The 24,119-nt window shown below is 39.4% G+C and overlaps 1 protein-coding gene across 5 annotated transcripts; it reads right to left on the bottom strand.

Annotated features, from left to right (window-relative positions):
- Nucleotides 1-602: 602 nt before the first annotated feature.
- On the bottom strand, nucleotides 603-19,210 carry akna (AT-hook transcription factor). 5 transcript variants are annotated; one of them, XM_088282264.1, is made up of 22 exons: nucleotides 19,093-19,210; nucleotides 14,969-15,430; nucleotides 14,024-14,747; nucleotides 12,641-12,953; nucleotides 11,065-11,139; nucleotides 9,523-9,679; nucleotides 8,927-9,024; nucleotides 8,792-8,845; nucleotides 8,600-8,718; nucleotides 8,384-8,531; nucleotides 5,891-6,012; nucleotides 5,661-5,817; nucleotides 5,451-5,557; nucleotides 4,993-5,201; nucleotides 4,493-4,637; nucleotides 3,944-4,021; nucleotides 3,146-3,279; nucleotides 2,871-2,990; nucleotides 2,676-2,774; nucleotides 2,491-2,595; nucleotides 2,022-2,121; nucleotides 603-1,910 (listed from the first exon to the last, which is right to left on the bottom strand). In XM_088282264.1, the coding sequence occupies exons 2-22, from the start codon at nucleotides 15,306-15,308 to the stop codon at nucleotides 1,658-1,660; spliced, it is 3,657 nt and encodes a 1,218-aa protein (XP_088138390.1). In that variant the 5' UTR covers nucleotides 15,309-15,430; nucleotides 19,093-19,210; the 3' UTR covers nucleotides 603-1,657. The 5 variants fall into 5 exon arrangements, with proteins under 5 accessions (XP_088138390.1, XP_088138393.1, XP_088138394.1 ...); XM_088282267.1 differs by having other exon boundaries at nucleotides 2,491-2,592; XM_088282268.1 differs by having other exon boundaries at nucleotides 8,798-8,845.
- Between the last annotated feature and the right edge of the window lie 4,909 nt (nucleotides 19,211-24,119).

Below are 24,119 nucleotides of genomic sequence, written 5' to 3'. Positions count from 1 at the left end.
AATCTTACATACAGCCGTTTATGTAGCCCCTCTTCCATATTTTGCACTTGGTAATTATCAGGTGAACGAATCCAATTCATAAAGTAGTTCTAATCCCCCATTTGAATAATTACTCAACGGGTAATATTTTAAACGTGGTATTTAATTGACTGATTTGTTGATGAAGATTCCTTCATTTGTACATATGTGAATTAGTTACTCTTAGAAATGAGATGCATGGATTGCCGCAACTTCATAGAGTTGTTTGAACTGTTTTCTGAAGAGGTTATCACTGTTACTAAAAGACAATACCATTCCCCATCAAAAGGACATAGATAGGTGGCCTTTAGCTACGTCACTTTGGCTGTAATTGGATACATAGGATGCTAGGACCAAAACGTGTTTTACACCAAAATTTGTTTTAATTTATAGTTTAACATATAGTACTTGCAGACAGCTAGAATACAAGAATAATATATCTAATATAAGTTTATGTCTAGAAGGGTATTCCTATTTACATGGTTAGTTTAGTTTTCGACCAGAATAAATGGGTGTCGTCTCCATTTTTACAAGTCTGATAAATAACCTCTCTTTACAATATTGATCACACAATAATCAGTACGTCACAAACTGTTCAACCTTTATATGGCCGCTGTATAGTGTAAAAGGTTTCTAGGACACATACAAAAAAATATATAAAATAAAATGTCGATATAAACACTATTCATCTTCACAGTAATATTTTCAAGTACAAAATGAAACATGTGCATGTGAAATTAAGCGAGCTTCATTTGCAGTCCCACGTATGAAGACAGACAAGAAAAACTAAATCTGATTCCACAAAATTTAAAATATGCACAAAATTTAAAATATGCACAAACAATTGTTGCGTGATAGGGCAATGCCAACAACACAAGTCATTTATGCAATGAAGAAACCACGCTGATCTTGCATTACATCATAATTAGCAGTTAACACCGCAAGGCTGAGGCAGTTCGACAGGCTGTCCAAAAGAGTGGCTTGCACCCTTTCCATCCATTTTCTACACCAGCATGGAGCTTATCCCAGCTCAGTCTGACGAAAGGTGGACTAAGGCGAGAGAACCTTTCCCCTAAATTGCTTGGTTCGAAAATCAATTTGTGCAACAATATCAGTCAGATTGTCCATGGACTCAATCTAGAGTCACTCAATCTGAAGTCCACTTCCTGGTAAAACGCAAACAGTCACCCAGTCTAATATGGGGTGCCTTCGGAAAAATGATCCAGGCACGCACTGCTCAAATATGCTGTTTGGTTATTCAGGGAGTACCTCAAGGCAGCGCTGGCTGCTTTCGGGAATTAATGGGAGTTCAGCGCACTCTGCCTCTCCAAACACACCCACTCTCAGAGTAGTGCACGGGCGTCAAAGTGAATTTCCGAACATGCTCTTAGATAAACATCCAATTATTAATGATTTTGAAATACAGCATCAAAGATTGTGGGGTCAATTTGTCCATAAGGTATGTCAGCACAGCTGTTGAAATAACAACTATGCCCTCAAAAATTATATCTGGCCAACAGAGACAAAACAAAAGCTGCATTGAATAGCAAAAAATAAATATAGGCAGCATCTGTTTCCAAATTTGTGAGAAGTCAATTCACCTGCACCAGGCAGGCTCCATGAACAGACGCACTGTTCGTCAGTCTGAGTTGGAATTGGAGCGGGACTTGGACAGTCGCTCGAGAGAGCGCAGGCCTGCTGTCAGTGAACGAACCATCCGTTTTGACCTGTGTTTAATCTTCCGCGCAGCTAGGAGGGCGTCATCCACAGAGCGTTGCGGAACCACGCACGGCGAGGGTCGCAACCTCTCCTCTTCTTTGCTACTGTCGACCTTTGAGTGGGAGCCCGTGTTGGTGGTGCACACGTGGACGGGTTGAGGTTGGAGATAAAGGCTAAAAATCATAAAATCACACATTAACTGTGACAGCTCATATGAATAAATTGATAAATTAGTGTGTGTGTGTGTGTGGGGGGGGGGGGTGTCAAGCGCACAAGCCCCTTACAGCAATGGTGTCGGGCACAAAGCAGGTCCTGCCGCCCTGCTGGGAGACTCTGTTCGCGTGCAGCTGGTGATCCTGGGAGTATTTGAGTCTCTGCAACATTCTGCGAAACACATCGCATTAGTCATTTCAACAAACACTTCCAGAAGTGCTACTATTTCTATCATTTATTATAAAACTGAACTAATTTGCAGGATACAGCATATACCAGTTCGATGTGAATACATAAAAAAAGCAAAGGATAACTAATTGCAGTTTCCTGATCAAATAATAGATAAACTGAGCTTGTTAGTGAGAAATGGGCCATCTTGGATCATCACCTCCTTTAAGTATATTCTGGTCAGATTATTGTGTTGCGTGGGTATTGATATCTTAAAGATAAACCACAATCATTCTTGATGACTGCAATGCACTGCAAATGAGTAACTGCTAGCTCAATTGTAAATGCGGTTTGACCACATGGCCTCATCACCTTGCTCACTGATCGTCTTGCTGTCAGAATGTCCACAATGATGACAGTGATGACAAAGACAGGAACACAACTGGGCTGGCTCTCGGTTGCCACCTGCTGGTTCTGCTGGTAAAAAAACAGCCACAATAAAGATTGACAACTCAAAAGATAAGAGTTCTCCTTCAGGATGACGGAATGCTGCTTACTTTCAGTAGACACTTTGTGATGTGACAAACATTGAGAACAAGGAAGAACTCCACTTATCCTGCCATCAACGTCATCTGCACGCTCAGCATGATCCCGCACTGCAAAACATACACTGATGTAATTCCACATAAAACTATCAAGATTAACTTCTCCTGGCTTGAATATCAGTTTTAAAGCGTGATGCATATTCCTACTTTTGTGCTGGACTTGGGCAATTGTGTATGAAGGTTGGCTGTCAGCTGCTGCAATAGATGTTTGAGTGGATCTCGACACCAGAAGTCGACGGGTGAAATTTTCATCCTCCGTTCCAGTTGCTGAAACATAAAAATCATCACATACAGATTCGAACGTTCAATGGTCCTGCATTTGATAACTATCCGAATATACACATACAAAAGATCTTGGAGTTGACGTTGTGGAATGAAGACGATCGTAATGAAGGGTGCAGTGTGATTTCAGATAAACGTACATGTGTCACGTGTTTGTTGTCTGTGCGTCAATCTTTTCCTGGCAGTGCGTCTCACCACCTTCTCCACCTCACTCCCATCAATTGTCCATTTTTTTCTGCTGCTTCCACCTGCATCACTCAAGTGCTCTGGAGACCTATGCAACAAATAGACAATTTAAGTTATGTCAAGGACACAGACGCTGAGTCGTTACACAAATACAAGCGTGATATCCAGTACAAAGGGCTCGAGCAGACTAGATAATTGCAGTACTTTCCATGTGCTCTCTTCATTGGAAAGTAACAAAAACAGAGAAAAAGATGATGAAAGGCGGTGAAAGTGTTGTATACGCCCTGACATTACACTTGATATTAGTCTCAATATGCAATAAAATGAACCGCATAATAAAGTTTACAAAAAAATTCTAAGAAATATACAATTAGAGGAAAACAATAATTTCATGCAAAAAAACCCCCCAATAGATTGCATACACAATGAACAGCTGCAAGAATGAATCATTATTAAATCAACAAATTAGATGCGTGTGTGTGTGTGTGATGCACAGAAGTGTGTATAGTTCGTGTGTAACGATTTGGCAGATTTTCTTTTTAATTAGAGTTCTTCTAGGACTTTTTCTTTTGTGCATGTGTACCGATTGGAATGTTCAATTAAATCAAAATACGCCAGCATACTTCTTCCTTGCTAATTGTTCATTTTAAACAGATGCATTAATGAGTCGACTTCCTATGTAATGGGCATGTGTAGTGTGAGGAAACCTATGTATGAACATTAGTGGTCATACTTTGAGGAAAAGAACCAACCTGACACTCCTTACAGGACTCTCCCTTGTGTGCTTTGGCCTGGTGGACTTGATAGCCTGCAGAGCCTGACTTGAATCACTATGAAGAAGACAAGTTTAAAGTCACATCTAGTCAAAGGTACAATGTCATTTTTTGAACATTTTTTTCCCACTGCAACTCATGTCAAAGGTCTATAAAGGCAAAGGCAATTTGAGTGCTGTACTGTGGAAACATTCAATACAACACTACCCAATGAAATCAATGCAAGTGTTAATCTCAGCACACATATAATACACACGAATGAGTTATTCCACACCAAAACATGCAGGGCAAAAGACAGAGCAGGCTACCTCTTTATATGTAACCTTACTCATTTGCAGCCAGGCCTGGAATAAAATACATGAAATAATTCTTGATGTCAATGGAAAAAAAGCCCCTGTCAGCATTTTATGAGCTGTGAAGATGGACACTCTCAAAACAAATGGTTACAAAAGTCATGTGTACAAGTGTCTGGAGGGATGCTTTGTTTGCACAGCTGTTGTCATGGCAGCTGCTGCGTCACACACTCACTTGCAAGTCACCACCTGACTGGTCCTGAGTGTTTTAAGAGCGTCGCCATGGTGATGATGCACAGCAGAGGGGGAGGAGCTTGGGGAGGAACAGCGGAGGGTTTCTTCATATTGACTACTTTGTGTGTCTTCAGACACGATATGGGCTGCGTACACAGATGACAAGAAGTTATATACAGAAGAAAGGGAGGACATATAGATGGTTATAATTAATTATTAAAAATGGATATTTTAAAGTTAGACATTGAGTACTCAATTTTTGTGAGCATCGTAAAGCGGCTTAACTATACTGACAGGTTAGACCCGATGTTGATAATTTAATAGATGCCAGCCAGAAGACCTGTGAAAGGGAGGACTCCGCTGCTGTGGGTATGGTCGCAGTCATTTTCTGTCATGCTTTAGATGTGGTACACTAGAGTCTCGAGGTGGAAGCACATCTGTGCCGTGAATTTGGAATTTTGGAGACTGCCCCCAACTAGAGAAACACACTCGCAAACTCACTGGTTTCACTGTCAGTCCTGCTTGAATCTGACTGATGGACCCACTGCCTTTGTTTGCGCTCCCCCGGACAGGATCTCCTCATAGCTGTTTGGAAATATTCAGTGGGTTCTATCGATGTGCGCCTTTGTGATTGTGAGGAGTCACGAGCTGGCGTTGAGGTTCGGATTGTCTGAGGCTTCACTGAGGTCACTTCTGCAGACCCTGAAACACTGAAAAGACCAGAAGTTGACTTTGTTGTTATTTTATGTTGACTCTTCTGTAAAACGCTTTGCTACAGCTGGAGCAATTGCGAAAGCGCGATAGTATTGTACTTCATAGTGTACAACAGAATTGCATATTGGAAAAGAAAAGTGATGGCAACATGATTGGAAAATGAATGAATGGCATGTGAGCGTGTTATTCATGGTTTGGCAAAGTACCCACGATCTCTGCTGCACGAGTCAAGGATACCTACTCACCGCTCTGAGGCTCTCTGGTGGCAAGAACTGTAATTTGCAGACCAAATCTGATGACTACACTCAGAACCAACAAAGCCGCTGTCCGTTCCTGGAGAAATAACCCCGTCCTGCTCAACACAGAACACATCGATTCACTGTACATGCAACATACTTGGCTAAATTCTGCTGAGCGAGAATAAGGTCATTTTAAGTCAGCGGGTCACTGCCGACCTGAGAAAGCATTCTCCTAATCCCAGTTTGGGGTTTGGCGCTTTTCTTCTCTGATGCACTTATTTCTGCCAGACTGGTCTGACTGCTGCTGTAGGACTTCCTAAACTCCTTCCTCCTTCTGCTATTAGGATCCTGTGTGTGATGCTCCGTTGAACTCCTGCATAGTGACAACACGGCACTTCATGAAACATAACAAAGCCTCTTAACATAGCAAATTTGTGTGCGCTTACTGATCAACATCTTTGGCTTGTTCAGCACATCTTTTCTTGAAATCAGAAGGATTCAGGTTAACTAGCCCAACTTCCTTCTTGGTCAACTCTACTGAATCAAGCAATAAAGGCGTATGTTGACTCTGGAAAGAAGGACAAACCTACGGTAACATACTGTATATTTACTACAGAGACACGAAACACCCTTTTAGTACAACTGCATAATCTAATAAATCCAAATGCATTAAAAACTTCCTTTACAAAGATAATAATGCGAAATATTGATTACAACTGAAAGAGAGGCTTACTTGTACAACACAATTCACTAAACAATTCAAAGTGTTTTACAATTAAAAATACTTCAAAAACAATTCGAATCAAACGGTAAAATGAGACAAAACTATTTAAAAATGATTCCAAGTATGCAGTTAGAAACAGAGAAGGGTGGGTTGTATGTTAGAATCCATTAATACACAGATTAAGGAGTGGAATAATGAAAAGTTTTTAGTTTCAATTTAAAGTTGTTCGGAGTGGGGGCGTACCTAACATTCTAGAAGAGTTTATTCCAGGTTTTTGCAGCATAGCAACAAAATGCTGCTTCACCATATTTAGATTTGACGCTTGGGGCAGCCCCAGATGATCTCAGAAATATTGATGGTTGTTCATATGGCACAAGCATGTATTTAGGTGCTGATCCAGTTACAAATTTCTGACTTAACTTAAGTCAATTTTCTGACTAAGTGGCAACCAGTGAAAAGATTTTAAAAGTAGCGCTTTATGCTCAGATTCTTGTTTTTTTTTTTTTTTTTCCCAGGACTTTGGCAGCAGCACGAACAACTTGTTTTGAAAGTCAATTGAACAGAATGGTATGTTAATCTAATCTACTGGATGTAAAAGGATGTACAAGCATCTCTAGGTCAATCTCACCGCCATTCCTCTGACCCTGTGATCTCGTAGTGTCTGTGAAATGTATATTTGTGTGTCATCTGCATAGTGAATGGTAAAATATTTTGAATTAAGCAGCCCACTTTATTAAACTGCAGACATCCTAAAATGGACCCTTGTAGGAATCCACATGACATGGACTTTTGCGCTGACACACAGCTACCAATTGAGACAAAGTACTTCCTGTAACGAAAATTAGATTTGTGCCACTGAACCAGAGAGTCGTACCCAGTTCTCTAATCTAGGTAACAGGATTCAGTGGTCCACTGTATCAAAAGCAGCACTCAGGTCCGATAATACCAACACAGATGCTTTACCCTAATCAGTACTCAACCGTATATATCATTTATGACCTTAATCATTGTAATCTCTCTGCTGTGAAGCGGATGAAATCATGACAAGCTTATCAAACAGATCATTTTCAGCTTCAAAATTGAGGCTGCTGATGAACAACTCGTATAAATATGAAATAATATTCATCACTGTGACTGTAGCGCTCTATGGCGTATGGTGGCTTTATTTACTGTAGCTACTTGAGTGGACTTAATAATTAATGCACAACAAACATTTGCAATGGAAAAGATTTGTTTAAGTACTGACACCTGACAGTGTAAGTCAGTCACTGTGTATCATTATCCTTGGAATCAGGGGTGGGCAAACTTTTTGATTGGTGGGCCACAATGGGTTCTAAAATTTGACAGAGGGGCAGGTGCAGATGGATGGAGTGTTTTGGTAACCTCACCTCATCGTAGAAAAAAAATACATTTAATTTTAAATGAAAATGAACAGAAGCATTACAATGAAATATCTGTGTTTGACACCACAGTATTTAGAAAATAAAACATTAACAAGGTTTATTCATTTAAATTTTTTCAAGTTCGGCGGGCCGGATTAAAACATTTAACAGGCCACATGTGGCCCCTGGGCCGTAGTTTGCCCACACCTGCTTTAAATGGTATATAAGTATATATTTAATAATACATAATGTTTTCATATAGTTTACCCATTTTGAAAACTAAGATTCTTATTAAAAAATTGAACAGAACTTTTTTTTTGTCTTTTTAAAAAGTTTAATCTAATATGGTGTGTACTAATCTTTGCAACATGACTATAGTAAATGAATTGGTTGCGAGTACATTGTCAAATCTCATTCACAACCAATGGCCCAGTTTTCTGTTGCGTAGAGAACCTCTATTTTGAAAGAATTTGATGTATTTATTTAAAATTTGATTTGATAATGCTTTTCTATAAAAATACATTACTTAAAAGCCCCATTAGGCCACCTTACGCAGGTTCAGGATTTGAAAAAATAATTGTCTGGCTTTGTATCGGACTCGTATTTGTATTTGTAAACTTGTTGCGTGTTCTCCATGACAAAAGTAAAATGATGTAAAAGGCAAATTGCCAAACATATTTCAATTTGAGTACATATTTCCAAAATGCTAATCAACCCCAAGCAATATGCGCTGTGGACAAATCGATGTTCCATGTAATGTCGCATGAATAATAGTGCGTGAGACGGCACAGGTCAGAAACAGACTGCTCTAAGACAGAGAAGGGTGACGTTACCTCTGCGCAAGAATCATCGGATGTGGGAGATTTTAAGTCTTGCGGACAAAGAGAATGTCCAGAACCAGCATGACGAGAAATCTGATCAACCCTCTCTTTCAGCTCATCCATATGCTGCCCGCACTGATAAATGAAGTCCTCCAGCTCTCTAACAGACGCAACACAAAAATGTCATAATTGGTAATAAGGAATCAAAATGAAATCCAGTCCTCCTACCGGGTGGGGTCAAAGTCGCCGTGCTCTGTGCCTTGCTGCTGTAGGACTTTGTGTTCTTTCCTAGCTGACAGGTAGCCTCTTTCTAAAGAGTCCAGTCCGTGATAAAGATGTGCAAGTTCCTAGACAGAGGCACCAGTTGATGAGCGTGAATATGTGGAAGCCATCTTAAGGATTCCAAAGAGCTAGTCTCACCTTCACCTTTTGGAAAGGTGTTTTACTCTTCAGTAAGTCCTCAAAACTTCGAAGCTGAATGAGAACAAAGAACACCATATAATGAATTGAACCACACACACATTTGACATAATAAAGAAATGAGAAGTTGACAACCTGCTGGAGGAACTTGTCGGCCTGTGCGTAGAGTGTATTTGTCACCTTCTGATTGCCTGGGGACTCCAAGCTCTTTGAAATGGAGGCAGAGGGAGTCCCTGTTCATTACACATACAATGCATGAGAAGGAATACTTTATTAGGTGTATTTACCATTAGATCAGTGCTTCTCAAATAGTGGGGCGGGGGAGGCCGGCAATGCTGAGGGGAACGCGTGTGAACCTGCGGAACATGTTTTTTTCCCCCGGCGTACTACAATAAAGTGTAATTGCACATCCACTCCAGTAGTTGGCAGTGGCGCTCTCATTGGCCTCTGTGCACAGCGAATTTGAACTCTACGTGCAGGTTTGTTTTGCAATGCTATTATTTTTAGTTACGGCGGAGAGTCGGTGTTTCCTTCTTGCTAAGGGGGGCGTAACGGAAAATAATTGAGAAGCACTGCATTAGATAATGCTCAAAATTGGCTTGTCTTATATGTCATGTTCTTTTGTATGTGTGTGTGTGTGTGTGTTTTAGCACAGCTAAAACAATTTCATAATTCTCGAATGAATGAGATCCGCTTTATTTGAGCAGAGGTGAAGATTATGAAAAAATTACTTATGTGTGGGACGGGTCCACTTGGCTGAGGCGAAACTGAGCTGGGCTCTGCTTTCTGAGCTTGAGGAAAGTCCAGCCGCATGAACGTTGAAGGCTCCACGTGCAGTCCTGATGGCATGACGTGAGTAGGCTTTGGTTGTTCAGAGTACAGGTTAACCTTGTAAAAATGGAAAGGAAAAACAAAATGGTGTTACCCACAATGACAAAATCATGCAGCCTACCTTACTTACCCTCGACCCATTCACGACAATCATAAATGTATTTTTTAGTACTTTATTTAATATCTGTTGGTAGCGATGGGACTAGAGCCACAGCATTCAAATTAAATTATGTGAATAAAGGGATTGTGACAAATTTGAGCGGAATTTGACTTTATTTTCCTTATTTCTCTCGTGTCTAGAGTGTAGATGTAGCCAGAGCCTGAGTAGATTGTGGAACATGGTTAATACTATTTTTGACATGCAGTGCAGAAAATAAATGATGACAATCCAACAGATTTGCTACAAAACCTTGGGCTTGCCAGACCCCCCCCCCAAAAAAAGTAAATCCAACAAATTATCGGTAATTAGATTTGTCAATGTGCGCACACAAAAATGTAAGTTTCTAGCAGTCTAGTAAAGACCATTTTTAGAAGAAAAAAAAGCAATGGCAGGAATTAAAGATGTGCTTCAACTGCAGGCTTTCAATTTCAATTTGACGGTATTTGCACTCAAATGTTTGTGTGGCTACCAACGGAAAAAGTTCCCTGTATTTATTTATCGATGACATGATAAATTTGGTGGAGTTTTAGGTAACATCAGCTCATATTCATTTAAGAAATACTTCAGCTTATTGGGCGGAGCTTTACAGTGCATTTGAATAATGACCTGAAGCATAATGCAAAAGCAAACAAGCGGAATGTTATTTTAGGGCCAAGTCGATCACCTGACCTTCATCCAATTGAGCATGCATTTCATTTGCTGTAGACAAAACTGAAGGGGAAACGGCTCGTGAACAGGAAGTAACAGTTGCAGTCGAGGCCTGGCAGAGCATCACAAGGAATTAAACCCAAAGTCTGATGATATGCATGTGTTCGAGATTTCCGGCTGTCATTGACTGTGAAGGGGTTCGCAACCAAGTGTAAAGAATTTCACAGTAATTTATTGTGTGACCAGTGCCATGCTCCAAGCAGGCAGGCAAGAAATATTTAAATAACTAAAGACCATATAAAAAACATGATTAAGGTGATGATTACAAATAAAATGGTAGCCCCACAAAACATTTGGACAGATTTAATCTATAAATGATATAAAATCTGTTTCTGAGTCTCATGTGTGAATAAAGTGAATTTCATTCATGTATCATTTTTCATCATGTATCATTTTTCATCCACCACTTTTAATACTGATTGTCTTCATTTGGGACAAGGTGCATAATTTTTTATTTAATAGTGATAAAGTTGAAAACTGATCATTTTCCCCCATTTCTTTCTTTTTAAGACCCAATGAAATGAAAGTAGCAATGAAAGCAATCAATTCAAAAAGTCTTTGAAGATGATCAAACCTTGGCTTCCAGTCGCAGGCGGTCAATTGTATTCGCTGCCTCGGCGTACTTAGTCAGCAGTCTGCCATGGTCCTCCTGCAAGCCACAGTGAAAACGTGAGAAAAAAATGGAAACATAAAAAAGATAACGTTGATGGAAATCACATCAACAATCATATTTTCAATATTTCCTTCCATTCCGAAAGGTTAAAATTAATAGATGCTATCAAAAGCCTACAGAGATGAAAAACATCTTGGGTAATTTCACCTTGGAAATTGTGACAACTACAGAATGACCTGACCGTCGTTCTACGTTCATGTCACCGTCTAGTTTTGTTTATTTCAGTTAAGTGCACAGCATTAGTGTTCAAATAAGATTGGAATGGTTGCCACATTATAGTCATACTCAAACTCACATACAGTATGAGCATTCAATAAACATGTGAAATCATTTAAAGCGACTCTGATTAAGCACAGCTCGGGCAAGATTTCCATAGCTGAATTTGACATGAAAAGTCAGAGAGCTTCCAAAGGATCGGAGGGATGTGTGTATGAAAAGTATTGTATGTCAGGAAAAGGGAAAGAAGCTGGGTAGATGCCTTAGAGCAGGGATCTTAAATCCTGTTCCTTGAGGTCCGCTGTCCTGGCTGTTTCATTTCTCCCTGCAGCAACACACCTTCAAATGATCAGGACCATTATCTAGCCTCTGCAGACCTTGCTGATTATCTGATCGGATCGGTGCAGCAGCGATAGATGGAAAACAGGCAGGACAAGGCACCTTGGAACAGGATTGCAGACCTGTGGCTTAGAACATTAATTAAAGGAGCATGAATTGGCACGTGGCATCTACGTCCGACAATCCTCAGTATTCTTCAGTTATTTTTGCGCTGAGGTTGGCATAAAGACAAAAACCTGGCTACATTTTGCAAAAAAAAACACAAAGTTTGGGGTCAAATGTTTTTGGGGTTGGCTGAAGGTACTGGGTGTGATTGACTGGTGAGCAGTCCCGGGTGCTCAGAAAGTTAATTGGGATAAACTGCACTTCCACATAATGGAACTGGACCTGCCTTGATGATTTTTTTTTCATAAGACCGCCGAAAGCTTGCAGTTTCTTTTTCAATTTAGTCATCAATGTTATGGTACGCCATATATTTTCCCACCCCAAACAGTGGCGTCAAGATTTTTGTATCTATATCGTATTTCTTAGTTTTATTTTTCATGCTAATTCGAGAGATCAGAATCAGGAGTGTCGATTTTTTTTTTGGAACACACTTGACGTTAAACTAAAATAATAATAATAATAATAATAATATCAATAATTATAACATTAACACTAAATATATCGTCACTGTCCTGTGAAAAACACGTAAGTGTTAATGGCATATCCACGTTTCGGACATTCCGTTAATGTAAAAAGTCATGTAAGAAATGTACAAAAATGGACATAAATATTTTAAATGGGACAGTAATGATATGCAATAACAAGAATGAACTTGCAGTTGCAGGCTGTCAATTGTACCATTGTGTACTTTGAGCCAGTAAACCCATAGAAGACTGTCACAGTCGTTTCACCAATGTGGACAAGTCCTTAGGTGTACCTGGAGCTGATCAAGCAGGATACCGGCTTTCTGCTGGCATCGGAACTCCTGAGGTACAGTGCCGTTAGGACCGCCAGTCGAAGTTCTTTTGTTGAAGTCTAATGGTGGCTGAGGTCCGTCAGCTGTGTTCAGCAGAACTTCCTTAACAATGTCAGCAGGAGATTTAAAGACAACGGGGGCCTCTGGTGTCAGGGATTTTGGAGGATTCTTGGAAGACCATCTGCTCTTGGGAGGCTTGTAATCCCCTTTAGGGAAAGACACCCTTGGCTTTACTTTGGACAAATCTGGTACCCAGAGACTTGGATAGCCTTTTCTGTAATATCAAAGAGGTTCATTATTTACAGATTATAAGCAATGTGTAGAAAAGAGAATGACTGTGGTACCAGAAGTCGACTAGAAAATAATTAGTATACAGTGCTACCTTGAGACGCAAGTAGAACACTTATATCTCAAAACACTTTACCCATTGACTTGAATGGAAATCCCTTTCCAGCCTTTCTCCCCAAAATATAACAAAATGGTTTTAATGTGTATTTTAATGAGGAAAAATAGCATTTCATAATTTTGCACAATAAATACAGAAAATGTAAAAATATAAATAGAAAAAATTTTTTGGACTGCCTAAGTTTCTTTAATTTCTTGTTCATTTAATGCCTGGTACCACTAAAAGTGTCCCATGTGACTAACATACAGAAAAGAATACTAAAAGCAGTTTTTGGCAATACAAAGCCATGGCTTTTGAGAATGGAAACAGTTTGTCAAATTGCATCAAGTGAATGCTGTTCTTTCTGGTGTACCTGCCTTGGAGCAGTATAAGACAGACAATTTGGAAACACTGACTGGGCAATATAATCATTTTGCAGCGGAGCAGTTCCTGCAATGGTTTTTATGATAACGTTTCATTCCGACTTCTCAACTCCCCTCTAAGCTCATCAGTGCGGCCCTATTAGTAATTCGACGCAGAATATTTATGACGGTGAGTACTAACATATTGTCTGTCAACAAGGAGTTGCTGCACTGTTTGTGTTCCACCCAAAAGCACTGCAACATATATACTAAATAGCATTTAGCTAGAGGACGAAACTCAAAGTTATGTCGTTGTTTTAAATACCTAAGTGTACTTATTGTTTTTGTTTTACTTAGTTTGTCAGTAAAGTTCTACTGTGAGTTGCAATAAACAGCTTGAAGCCTAGTTTTTGATTAAAAAAAATGTAAATGTTTTCAAAGTGTGTTGCCTTGAATTTTTAATTAATTAATTTATTGTTTCTACTGAGTATCTGAAATCAGCTAGCAAGTCAAAGCAAAAAAAATAAAATGTTTGAATGATGACTCCAAAAAACTCAATTTCAGACAAATCTCAAGGCACCAGTGTAGTTGAATCACCTTGAGTCATGTGATCTTCTGGGCGTGTGACAACAGTCCACCTTTGGTCTGTCATGGAAACTTGTCCTTGAAAGTTCAGCATCATGACATGGTTGTGACATGTCCGCCAGTGAGTAGGTGGGTATTTTAGGACCAGACTTTGAATTCTCGTTGCTAACGCTACTCTGGCGATTGGTTATTAGAGGTTGAGGAGAGATGGCATCTTCTAGTTCTTCTTCCTCTTCTTCTTCTTCTTCTTCCTCTTCTTCGTTTTCAGTGTTTTCTTGTGGATGAAGACTAGATGCGCGGCTCATGAGGCTGTTTGAGTCTGCAAAACTATCTAAAAAGCACATGTCTGGAACGGTTTCAGTTGTGATCCAAGGAGTAGCAGACATTTCCCCCGAAGTAAAATGGCACAGGTGAGTGAAAATGGGCAGGGTTGCATGAGACGAATCCTGGTATGTTGGATGATGAGGTTTGCAATCTCCATTCGCTTCCACTACCAAGGGAGGAGACTCCAAAAATTGCCGCTCATTAATGATTTCCGACTCTTCTTTGCTATTGTTGACCGGCCCATTTCGTAAACCGCACTCACCGTCTGCTTCATCTCTCTCCCCCTGTGCCATGTCCAAGTGTGTGTCCCGTTTAGAGAAAGGCTCCGTCTTTTGCCCCTTTGGTGTCTTCACCTTGTTTGCCTTGTCTTCATTATCTCTGCGTTCTTCTAAGACGCAAACGTCATCGTAGACTATAAAAGTGGACGAAAGAAAATGTCATAAAAGAGAATGCTGTTAAGTTTTACAAGTATTCATTTCATTACTATTTTGCAATACTAATTAGACATTGTCAAACAGTAAAATACAGAAGCAGGACAAAATAAATCAGCACAATTAATCCGAAATGAAAAAAAAAACATTTTTAATTAAGTTATTTAGACCAGCAAACGTTAAAGGTGGTGTAATGACTCACAGGTGGACAGCACATCGAGATCTTCAAGATGTTCATCAAGGGTGTAGTTGAGCTCCTCAGGTGGCATATTCGGTACCTCACAACCACCAAGATCCTCTGGAATGGGGGGTCCAGGAGATGCGATTCGATTACATTCTGTGTTGTCATCATGATCTTGTGTGTCATCCACCAGTGTCAATCCAATGATGCCATTCTCATCCATCTGGCTATAAAAGTCATCATCTTGTCCTTCCTCCTCATCCCACGCATCCTCAGACGTTTCAGAGGTGGTGGGCGAGATGCACGTTGGAGCTGGAGTCCAAGACAGAACCCCCGTTTTTTTGTCCTTTACTGTCTCCATTCACTTGTCAGTTTATTGTGACTCAACTCTAAGATGAGGAAAGGTTGCAGGCTGGCTCTTTTGGTCCCATCAGTCACCTGGTTCAAGTCTCGTTGTGCTGAGGAAGTCTTTGAATGTTGACCCTAGAATGTGACAAAACACTTTTCAATAAATAGAATTGAGAAATTAACTTGAAGCCTAAAAACAGTCAACATCAATATAGATAGATGTATAAAAAATACAATTACCTTCATCCTATTCCATTATAGCATAAAAAGTTTTAGTATCTTGAATTTCGTTTTTTAAATTGATGCAGTCGTCTGACTCAGGAATGTTTTCATTGGTCGATAGGGCTGTAATAATTGGGCTGTAGAAACGGCATTGATTACAACGCTCTACTCACATCTAAATAAGTTATGTATGACATGTCTAATGCTCATCCACAATGGTCCAATACGATCCGACACATTACAGCAACTCACCTCTTCATCCATCTGGCTTCTGATAAGTAGAGTCCAATTTAAAATTAAAATTATTATCAACAAAGACAGTAGCGTGTCTGTAGCTTTCTAATCCTGACCTGTGGATTTCTGTTTAATTTTCAGTTTTGATCCGGGCACAAAATTGAATTTACATACTGACTTTTTATTTATTTTTTTATTAAAAATTAGAACTGGAATGTAAGAACTAAATAGATTCTTACTTCTGAGAATTGCATCTTTTCTGTAAAAAAAAGAAAAAAATGAAAACAATTTAGATGAGCTGGGATGACATTTTTTTAAATCTTGTATTTAAAATATTTGCCATGTTTACACATTTTATTGTTTTCTATCTTATGAAAACAGAAAACGTAATGGTTAAAGGGATTTGCTTTATGTAATTTAAAATACAAGTGATGCAAACCAAATGGGAATTTTAGAGTGGTTTAGCGCCGTGCACGGCACTTGAAACTGCCAACCACATCTCCTGCCACCACGCTGTTAAACAATAAAGACAACAAACTCTAAATTGTGACAGTGTGGCTAACATAGCTTTTGGGGAATTATTATTTTCCATACATTCTGCGCACACCCTATCAAATACTCCCTCAAATGTAGGCCATGGACAGCAAATGAGATTTGTTGATAAATTTCTTGCTGCAAAATGGTTAAAACAAAATTCCAGTGAAAGTCTAACACAATACAACATTTTGAAAATGTTCTCATGTTCATTGCGAAATGATTAGAACATTTTCTAAGTAGAGAGCACTGCAGTAGGGCAGTACTCACATTGTCATTAAGAGAAGAGGCTGCACTGCTTCGTCAGTAGCCCAGATTAACACAAGGAGCTTGTTATCTTGGTGCATCTGCCATTCTCTATATGTGGACACAACTATTCAACACATGTAGTCATAGTGGAGTACTCGCTCATCAGGCCTTCACACCGGCTAGATAGCATGCCAAACTTTTTTTTTTCACCATGCAATTTTGGAGACCAAAAAAAGAATTGAGTGGAGACGGCTCAGCAGCTGAACAAATGCAGGACGTTGAGAAAGGAATCTCAAGTGAGGAAACCACAAAATATGCGGTATCCAAATTTGGTTTGGGAGTAACTCCAGAAAAGACCACGAGAATCTTGGGGAGATTGCATGAATAAAGAAAATAAATAACGCTCCTGTCGCCTTGGACATGCCAAAATGAACTTAGGGTTTTCCTCTGTGGCCATAGGGCGGGGGGATTAATCGGCATTTAACCCCTTACTGGGGGGCTTCCCACACACTCAATGAGCAGTGGCGAAACATCTCAGGACAGGAAGATGCTGTAGTGTAACTGGCCACCACACAACTTGTAAGCAAATGGGTGTACGTTAAGAAATAAATCTAAAGAACTGAAAACTGTCAACACCACGAAAGCAGTCCCAAAATAAGTCTTCCGAACAAAACTAAACTGAAGGATATTTTACAGACTGACTTCCGTACTCAGTGAAACCAAACCATGAATAGTAACACAAAAATGAGGATGGCAGGACCCATCTAATTTTAAAAGATCCATCGTGCCAACAGCATGATACACCTTGCAAAACGCATGAGGGAGTCTTCAAATAAAGCATTAGGATCATCTCAACTTGTTTATTTTCTTGAATAGTGGCCCTTTGCTCGGCCCTCGTTACTTGCTGAATGGTTGTGACTTCAGTGAATAATGCTGCCTCCTAGACGTATACATGCATTCCTTTTCCTCACCAATTAAAAAAAATGCTGGTGTGGTGCTACTAGTTACCTGGAAAAGTATTTACAGTACCATCCTAGCATGTGTCAAAGTAGGTGTCATTACCAACGTAAGAATGGCCGTGCATTACAAAAGAGGTTTATTAAAAACATGCAAAGTGTGTACAAAATCCATAAGGTTTATAGTGGCCAAGGACACTCTGCAGTTGAGTAAATAAATGACTCAAGACAATAAATAAGAAATTAAGATACTGTATAAAATATCCGGTCTTTCACCTCTTAATTTGGTGTTCTTGTCACACTCTACAAGTCACTCTACTTACAATAATTTGTTTTGTACCTCTCTTCTAAGGTATTCTATTCGGATGCTTTACATCCAAGACTCCTAAATACAAGTAAAGTAATGGCAGGCAAGCAAGTATGTAGCTGGAGTACAACACGCACGGACGGATGTGACCTTGGACCGCACCACCTTGAAACTGTTATTATAGATTCCGTTGAAAGATGAATGAGAATTTTGTTCTTGCATAGTTACAAACTTCCAGAGCAGAGAACAGATTGCCTGAGAATTGCACTGTTTATACATTATATGCGATCGCAGCACTTGTAAATAAATACTGAACAAACATGACTACTTAAGTAAAATTGCTGGTATTAAGCCCTCCTGAAATTGTGCGCAGCAACCACACATGTGGCCTGTACTAAATAAAGCGCACAAGTGATGGGATATTGTGATTTTCTAGAAAGGTTGCAGAGGAGATCACTTGAGAATGAAAACACTTTTCATTTCTAGAAATAAATGCTGCAAATTCATGTTTGCTTCCTTGTTAAGTCATTGCTAATTATTATTGTGAAATCATCTTTGGATTGATGAATTTGGAAAATACCAAAAGGATGGCTTCAAATTTCGACAATGTGCAAAACAGCATTGACTTTTCACAAGCAAAACTAGGAAAACCTCAAGTTCATTTGTCTTCCGTATAATTATACTCTTGATCTTGAATGAACTTTGCAAAAAGTAGTTTCCATCTCATGTCAGGCACACATACGTTCATGACACCTACAAGCGTTCCTTACACCTTATTGCTTCATTAATCCAAATCTGTGAGTCCAGAAAGACTTTCTGTACAACGATTGTTAAGAAATAGCGAGTAGCTTGCCTGCTGCTGATCTTTAGAGACCAACGGAGCACAAACTCAACATTGTCACTGAAGACAGAATATTGAGGGCAACAAATATTCAGTAAGTTTAATATAAAAAATAAGTTATATCTACCTTACTATAAAAAGGTCTGCAGGCAGGATTTCCAGGTTCCGTTGCCATGAAAACCACTAAACTAATGAGAGCGAAGACCCGCCCCTGTGTCACCATGGCACACGCTGAGCACAACAAACCATGCAAGTCAGCAGGTTTCAACACAACACGATACGTCAAACTATAAAGTGAGCACATTGACTTTAGTGCAAAGCGTAGCATTTATACACAGTTACATACAACGGATACACGAGAAGGATTCCTTACGTTGTATAAACTCACCCCTGACACATTTTGCCAGCACATGCACATTCCACGAAAACGACTTTGAATAAACAATAATCGTACCTTACTTTGGAACATTTTTCACGGGTAGTTTCTGTCGAAGTAGTCAATTTGGTACATTCGAAGACGTTGTTGTAAGTTGTAAACATTGATGAGCATGCTTGTGGAGTGGCGAGTCAATGAAACTTTTGAATCTGAGAATAATAAATGTTTCCTGGAATTCGTCTTTCAGGCACATAAGCCGCTTTGCTTTTCCCAAATCGTTACCTCGTCATCGTTTATGCTACTGTTAACATTAGCAATCTTAGGGCTACTACATAAACATTAGATTTGTGAAAATACATGTGGTCGCTTTGCGATTTGTTCCAGAATCGATTTCTAACAGACACAGTTTAGGGTAAAATAAATAATTTGCTTATACGTATCATCAAGGAGGAGCTAAGTGGAAGATTGACGTTTACTACTCGACACGTGACATGTTGTTTTAGAATTTGGCCACAAGAGGACGCTACCAACTCGTTTTTCCCCCGTGTATTACTCTCCGTGCATTTAAGATAAAGATGTCCTTTATTAGTCCCACAATGGGGAAATTTGAAATTGAACTCGCGACCCCTGGTTTACAAGACCAGTGCTCTAACCACTGAGATATGAGGCCAGTAGTAATTTAATTGGCTTTCGTGTACTTTGATACGAGTGATGCGCAACTTACATGTCATAGGGTTACACACAAGCAGCCAAAACAAAAGAAAACAAAACAAAAAACAAAACAAAACGAAATACTGCTTGCATCTATTGTGATTAATCTTATTGTTACTCGGAATGAGTGAAGAATAATGCTAACATTCTCCAAAAAATAAAATGAAATTAGGATTGCAGAATGGTCTCTATCCCATGTACATCTGTGCAGACTCGCGTCATGTGGTGATGGGCAAATGTGTTGTGTTAAAAAGAAAATATTTTTGACACAAACCGTTTATTATTTTTATGCGTGGATGTGTGTGTGTTTTTTTTCGGATGTAGTTTTTAGTGCCTGACGTTTTTATTAAATGTATTAATGAATTATAGATCCTCAGAAAATGCACTTCACAAACTATATATTAAGTGACACTTAAATCTTTGCATTTCTGACTCACATTTTCTTCCCATTCTTAAGAGGGGATTTTACTTTCCAAAACACATGCATGTTAGGTAGTTTGAACACAACATTTTCTAAAAGGGTGACTTAGAGCTGGAATGCACAATGAATGAATCAATAATTTGGAGAAGCATTTTGGATTAAAGGTGAAATGTCTAACAAATGAGAAAAGCCTAGTCGCCTTGATTTAACATTTATAGATTACTACATACAAAGGATCTCCACAGACGTGAGTGGGAATTTTCTTTTTTGTCATGCCATGTGCGCTGCAGTTGGCTAGTGGCCATTCCAGGATGTATTCCGCTTTTCATCCAAAGTCCGTGGGATGGGCTCCTGTTCACCTGCGACCCTAATGAGGGCAAATTGTAAAGTACAGTATCTTTGCTTACCGTATCTCTAATTGACATCTTCAAAACGGGTTCCCTCGATAAGGCCCTCGATCTTGAAAATCACACTTAGCCGATTCGGGTTAGTAAGGAGGTTGTTTCAGCAGACTAGTTTTTTTTGCTAGGAACCATCAGATGCTCATGTCATTTTGAGGTGATTCAGCCACGAGCTAACCTGCGACAAATCTTGCTTCCACTCGAGCACTGAACAAAACAAAAAACCGGAGTACCCGGAAGAAACCCACACAGACATGGGGAGAACATGCAAACCCCACAAAGGAAAGTTGGAGCCCGGAATCTAACCCTACACCTATGAACTGGGAGGCGGATGTGCTAACCAGTCATCAACCGTGCCGCCGGTGTGCTAAGATTTGCTTTCTAATTCAGTGCACGCACACACAGAACAGACTGTGTCCAGTGTCTGTATGCCCCCCAGAAAGAAGGTAGTTGAGCCCCTGATTAAAACTACATTTTAAGTGGCTTCAACGTTTTGTTTTTAAAGACCTGTGCAGTTTAAGTATACATCAAGTGTATTATATGTATTTGCATTTAATTATTTACAAATGTTAGTTTAAAAAATGTATGCTGGTACGATCTGTATTTCATGAGTTTGTAGGCTTCAGTAAATTTTGAATCATTATAGAAGTACAGATTTTATTTTCCTATATTGAAGCACAGCAGTGACTAAAAATATATATATTAAAATATTCTTGTTGGGAATAAAATCTCAAAATTGTTTTTGATGAACACTTGGGCTTACGACGTCATTGTATTTTATTGTCTGTTCGTCATTAGCTATTGTGGTACATGGAGTGCCATGTGTTTATTGAGGTGGTACTAAATATAAAAAAGTTCAAGAACCACTGGCAGACAGCATTACGTGGACACATTTCTTTTTAAATGATAAATTGAAAAGTCCCGTCTTTAGCCAGATTCTCCTAAAATAATTGGTTTTCCCAGCCTGTGATTTTAAAACAAATTTTTATAACAAACAAAAATGAAAGCATCACCATTTTCACTTTAAAATATGAGCCAACGTCTCCATCATTAAAATGACACCTGACAGTTTTGTGCAGTTATCTTTATTGAAAAATTAAACACACTTTCTGTATAAATAGCATCGTATAACCCTTCTTGTTCAAATGTGCTGGGAGCAGGCAAACAACAAAAGATCTGTGACAGAAAACAAAAGACAAGACAAAAAGAGGCCGATGTACAGCATCCCCGTGTGGAAGCTAAACAAGAACCAAAGCTAACTGTGACTAATTCAAGAGGAGGCACACTCAGTGAAATAAATAAGCACGGTCAACTGAATTAAAGAGGAAATTGGGAGTGAAGGAGCCACTGTTGATGGTGCGTGTTACTAGATTCTATGCCACCGAGCGAAGGCCAGACCGCTATCACTGTGGCGTCTGATTAATGAGACTGTCTAAAGTTGCCATTACTTCCTCCGGCATCGCTCCTGCACCCGCAGGCCTTTTAATAGCAGGTCAATGAGGTCCTACTGCTATTGACATATTTATAAAAGATGGGCTCATTTAGGACTTATATTACACACATCTTTAATCACTGTTTGGTGAGTCTTTAATTAAACATACGTTTATAAACTGAAACAAAAACATCGAAAAACAAAAACTAAAACGGCTGTTTCTTGTCATGTAGAACATTCCTAATCAGTTTTCACGCTTGCCTTTTTAAACGTTGGATTTGTCTACAATTCACCTGAGCAGCATCACGCCAACAGCTGAACATTTTTGGTGCACTCACGCAAGACACCTAAGTCCACTTTGTTTGAAGAGAATGAGAAGTCTTATAGATTCCCTGGTTTGAGAATGCTTACCCTGAACAAGCTTGCTTCTACACAAACACACTTGGACATGTTGTGTCATCAATGTGATTGTTCCTCCCGCAAGTTACTCATGATAACCACCACGTTGCATAATAGAAATGAACTCAACAACTCCCTATAAACAACAAAGGCTGGGAATTTGCGGTTGTATAGTGTCGTATTATGAATTAATGGCACATGTAAACACGCCGGAGGTGGAATCAGTACAGAGCCGTGCGACGATAAGCCAATGAGGGTCAGGATAGGGAAGGTTAATAAGAAACGAGTTCCAAGCGGCCTTTCTATCTTGCTTGGGGAAATTTAATATCGACTGCCAGTGTCGTTTATAACATTAACCTCTTCTAGAGAGATCAAAGTCCACACGGTTTTAAGTTCAGTGGAACCTCTAGGGTTGAACACAATGCATTATGGGACATTGGTTGCCCTCCAACTAGCTAAATTAACTGCTGCTAAAATTAAGCCATAACTATACCATAAAAACAGGAAAGTACTCAGTTTAATGATGAATGTAGTAATGTGTATTATCAGGTAATAGAAGTGTTAAAAGAAGCGAACGACTGTAAAAGAGAAAAAGAGATGATGGACAAAAGAAAGCTACTCCAGAAGTTTTTTCAGTGGGGTGGCAAGGGTGACACAACATCTCACTGAGGGGTAGCCATAAGCACGTGCACTCCTCCTCTGTAAGTCATTGTTTCTCATACCATCCACAATCAATATTTCTTGAAATAAAAAGCACATACATCCAGAACTTTGTCCAACACATTCAACAATACAAGCAGAAAAAAGTGAGAAAAAAAATCATTTTGTTGAGTATAATTTATTAGATAATTTAATTAATTAATTTATTTAATTAATTTTCTTTGCCGTTACTTTGGTTTTGTGTTCTCAACGTCTGCTTCTATCTCATGCCTGCCCTGATTTATTAGTTAACAACCAATTAGGGTCATCAATTGTCGGACGGTTGACACCATTTTGCATATTGTGATCGATAAGCGCAACGACACAAAAATCTATTAATTCTTTACAATTCCAAACATTGCTTTTTAGTTTGAACAGCTTTGTTCCTGAATGTGTTGGGCAAGATTGGTATACAGTCTGTGTGCATTTCATTTAATGAAACTATCAGACTTGGGCGCTATACCCTTTTTTACCGACCAGTCTCCCGTCCTCCCGCCGCAATCTGTCTAGCCTTCCGGCCTTTCGTGAGTAGGTTCATCACACGTACGAGGGACGACTTGTGGGGCGGGCTAAAATCCACCTCTGGCCTTTGTTAATTGAACCCTTTTTTAAAATTTGTCAACCCCCCCACCCCCGCCCAAAAATGGGCATTCGGCCGGACCGGAGAGTTGGACCGTTCTGCCCCTGTAACGGACGGCCCAGCTCTGGAAACCATGACTGACTGTGGAAGGTATGATTAAAAAAATGACTTGACAGCCATGTCATGACTTGCTATGGTGTGAAAGTAATTGGATTGACACTGACTGTATGAATCAAACATTCTTTAAAAAAGACAAATTATTTTAGAGTTTGTCTTCAGATCAATTGTAGATTCATTGTTTAAATAAAAAATGTACTGTTTAAATTGTTGCGAAGTAGCAAGGGGTTAAGAATATTGCAGGCAGGGAAGTCACAATTACAAAAATGTTCCCCTAAGTGTGAGGGTGGCCAGAGAGTGAGAAGTGTGGCCAACGCTTAGCCCCGCTCCTGACATTCTAAGTCA

Source organism: Idiotropiscis lumnitzeri, chromosome 18 (genome assembly GCF_059441095.1).
Source record: "Idiotropiscis lumnitzeri isolate Australia: NSW breed Sydney's pygmy pipehorse chromosome 18, RoL_Ilum_1.0, whole genome shotgun sequence".
Classification (NCBI taxonomy): domain Eukaryota; kingdom Metazoa; phylum Chordata; class Actinopteri; order Syngnathiformes; family Syngnathidae; genus Idiotropiscis; species Idiotropiscis lumnitzeri.
This window is presented reverse-complemented; position numbering and strand designations above follow the sequence as displayed.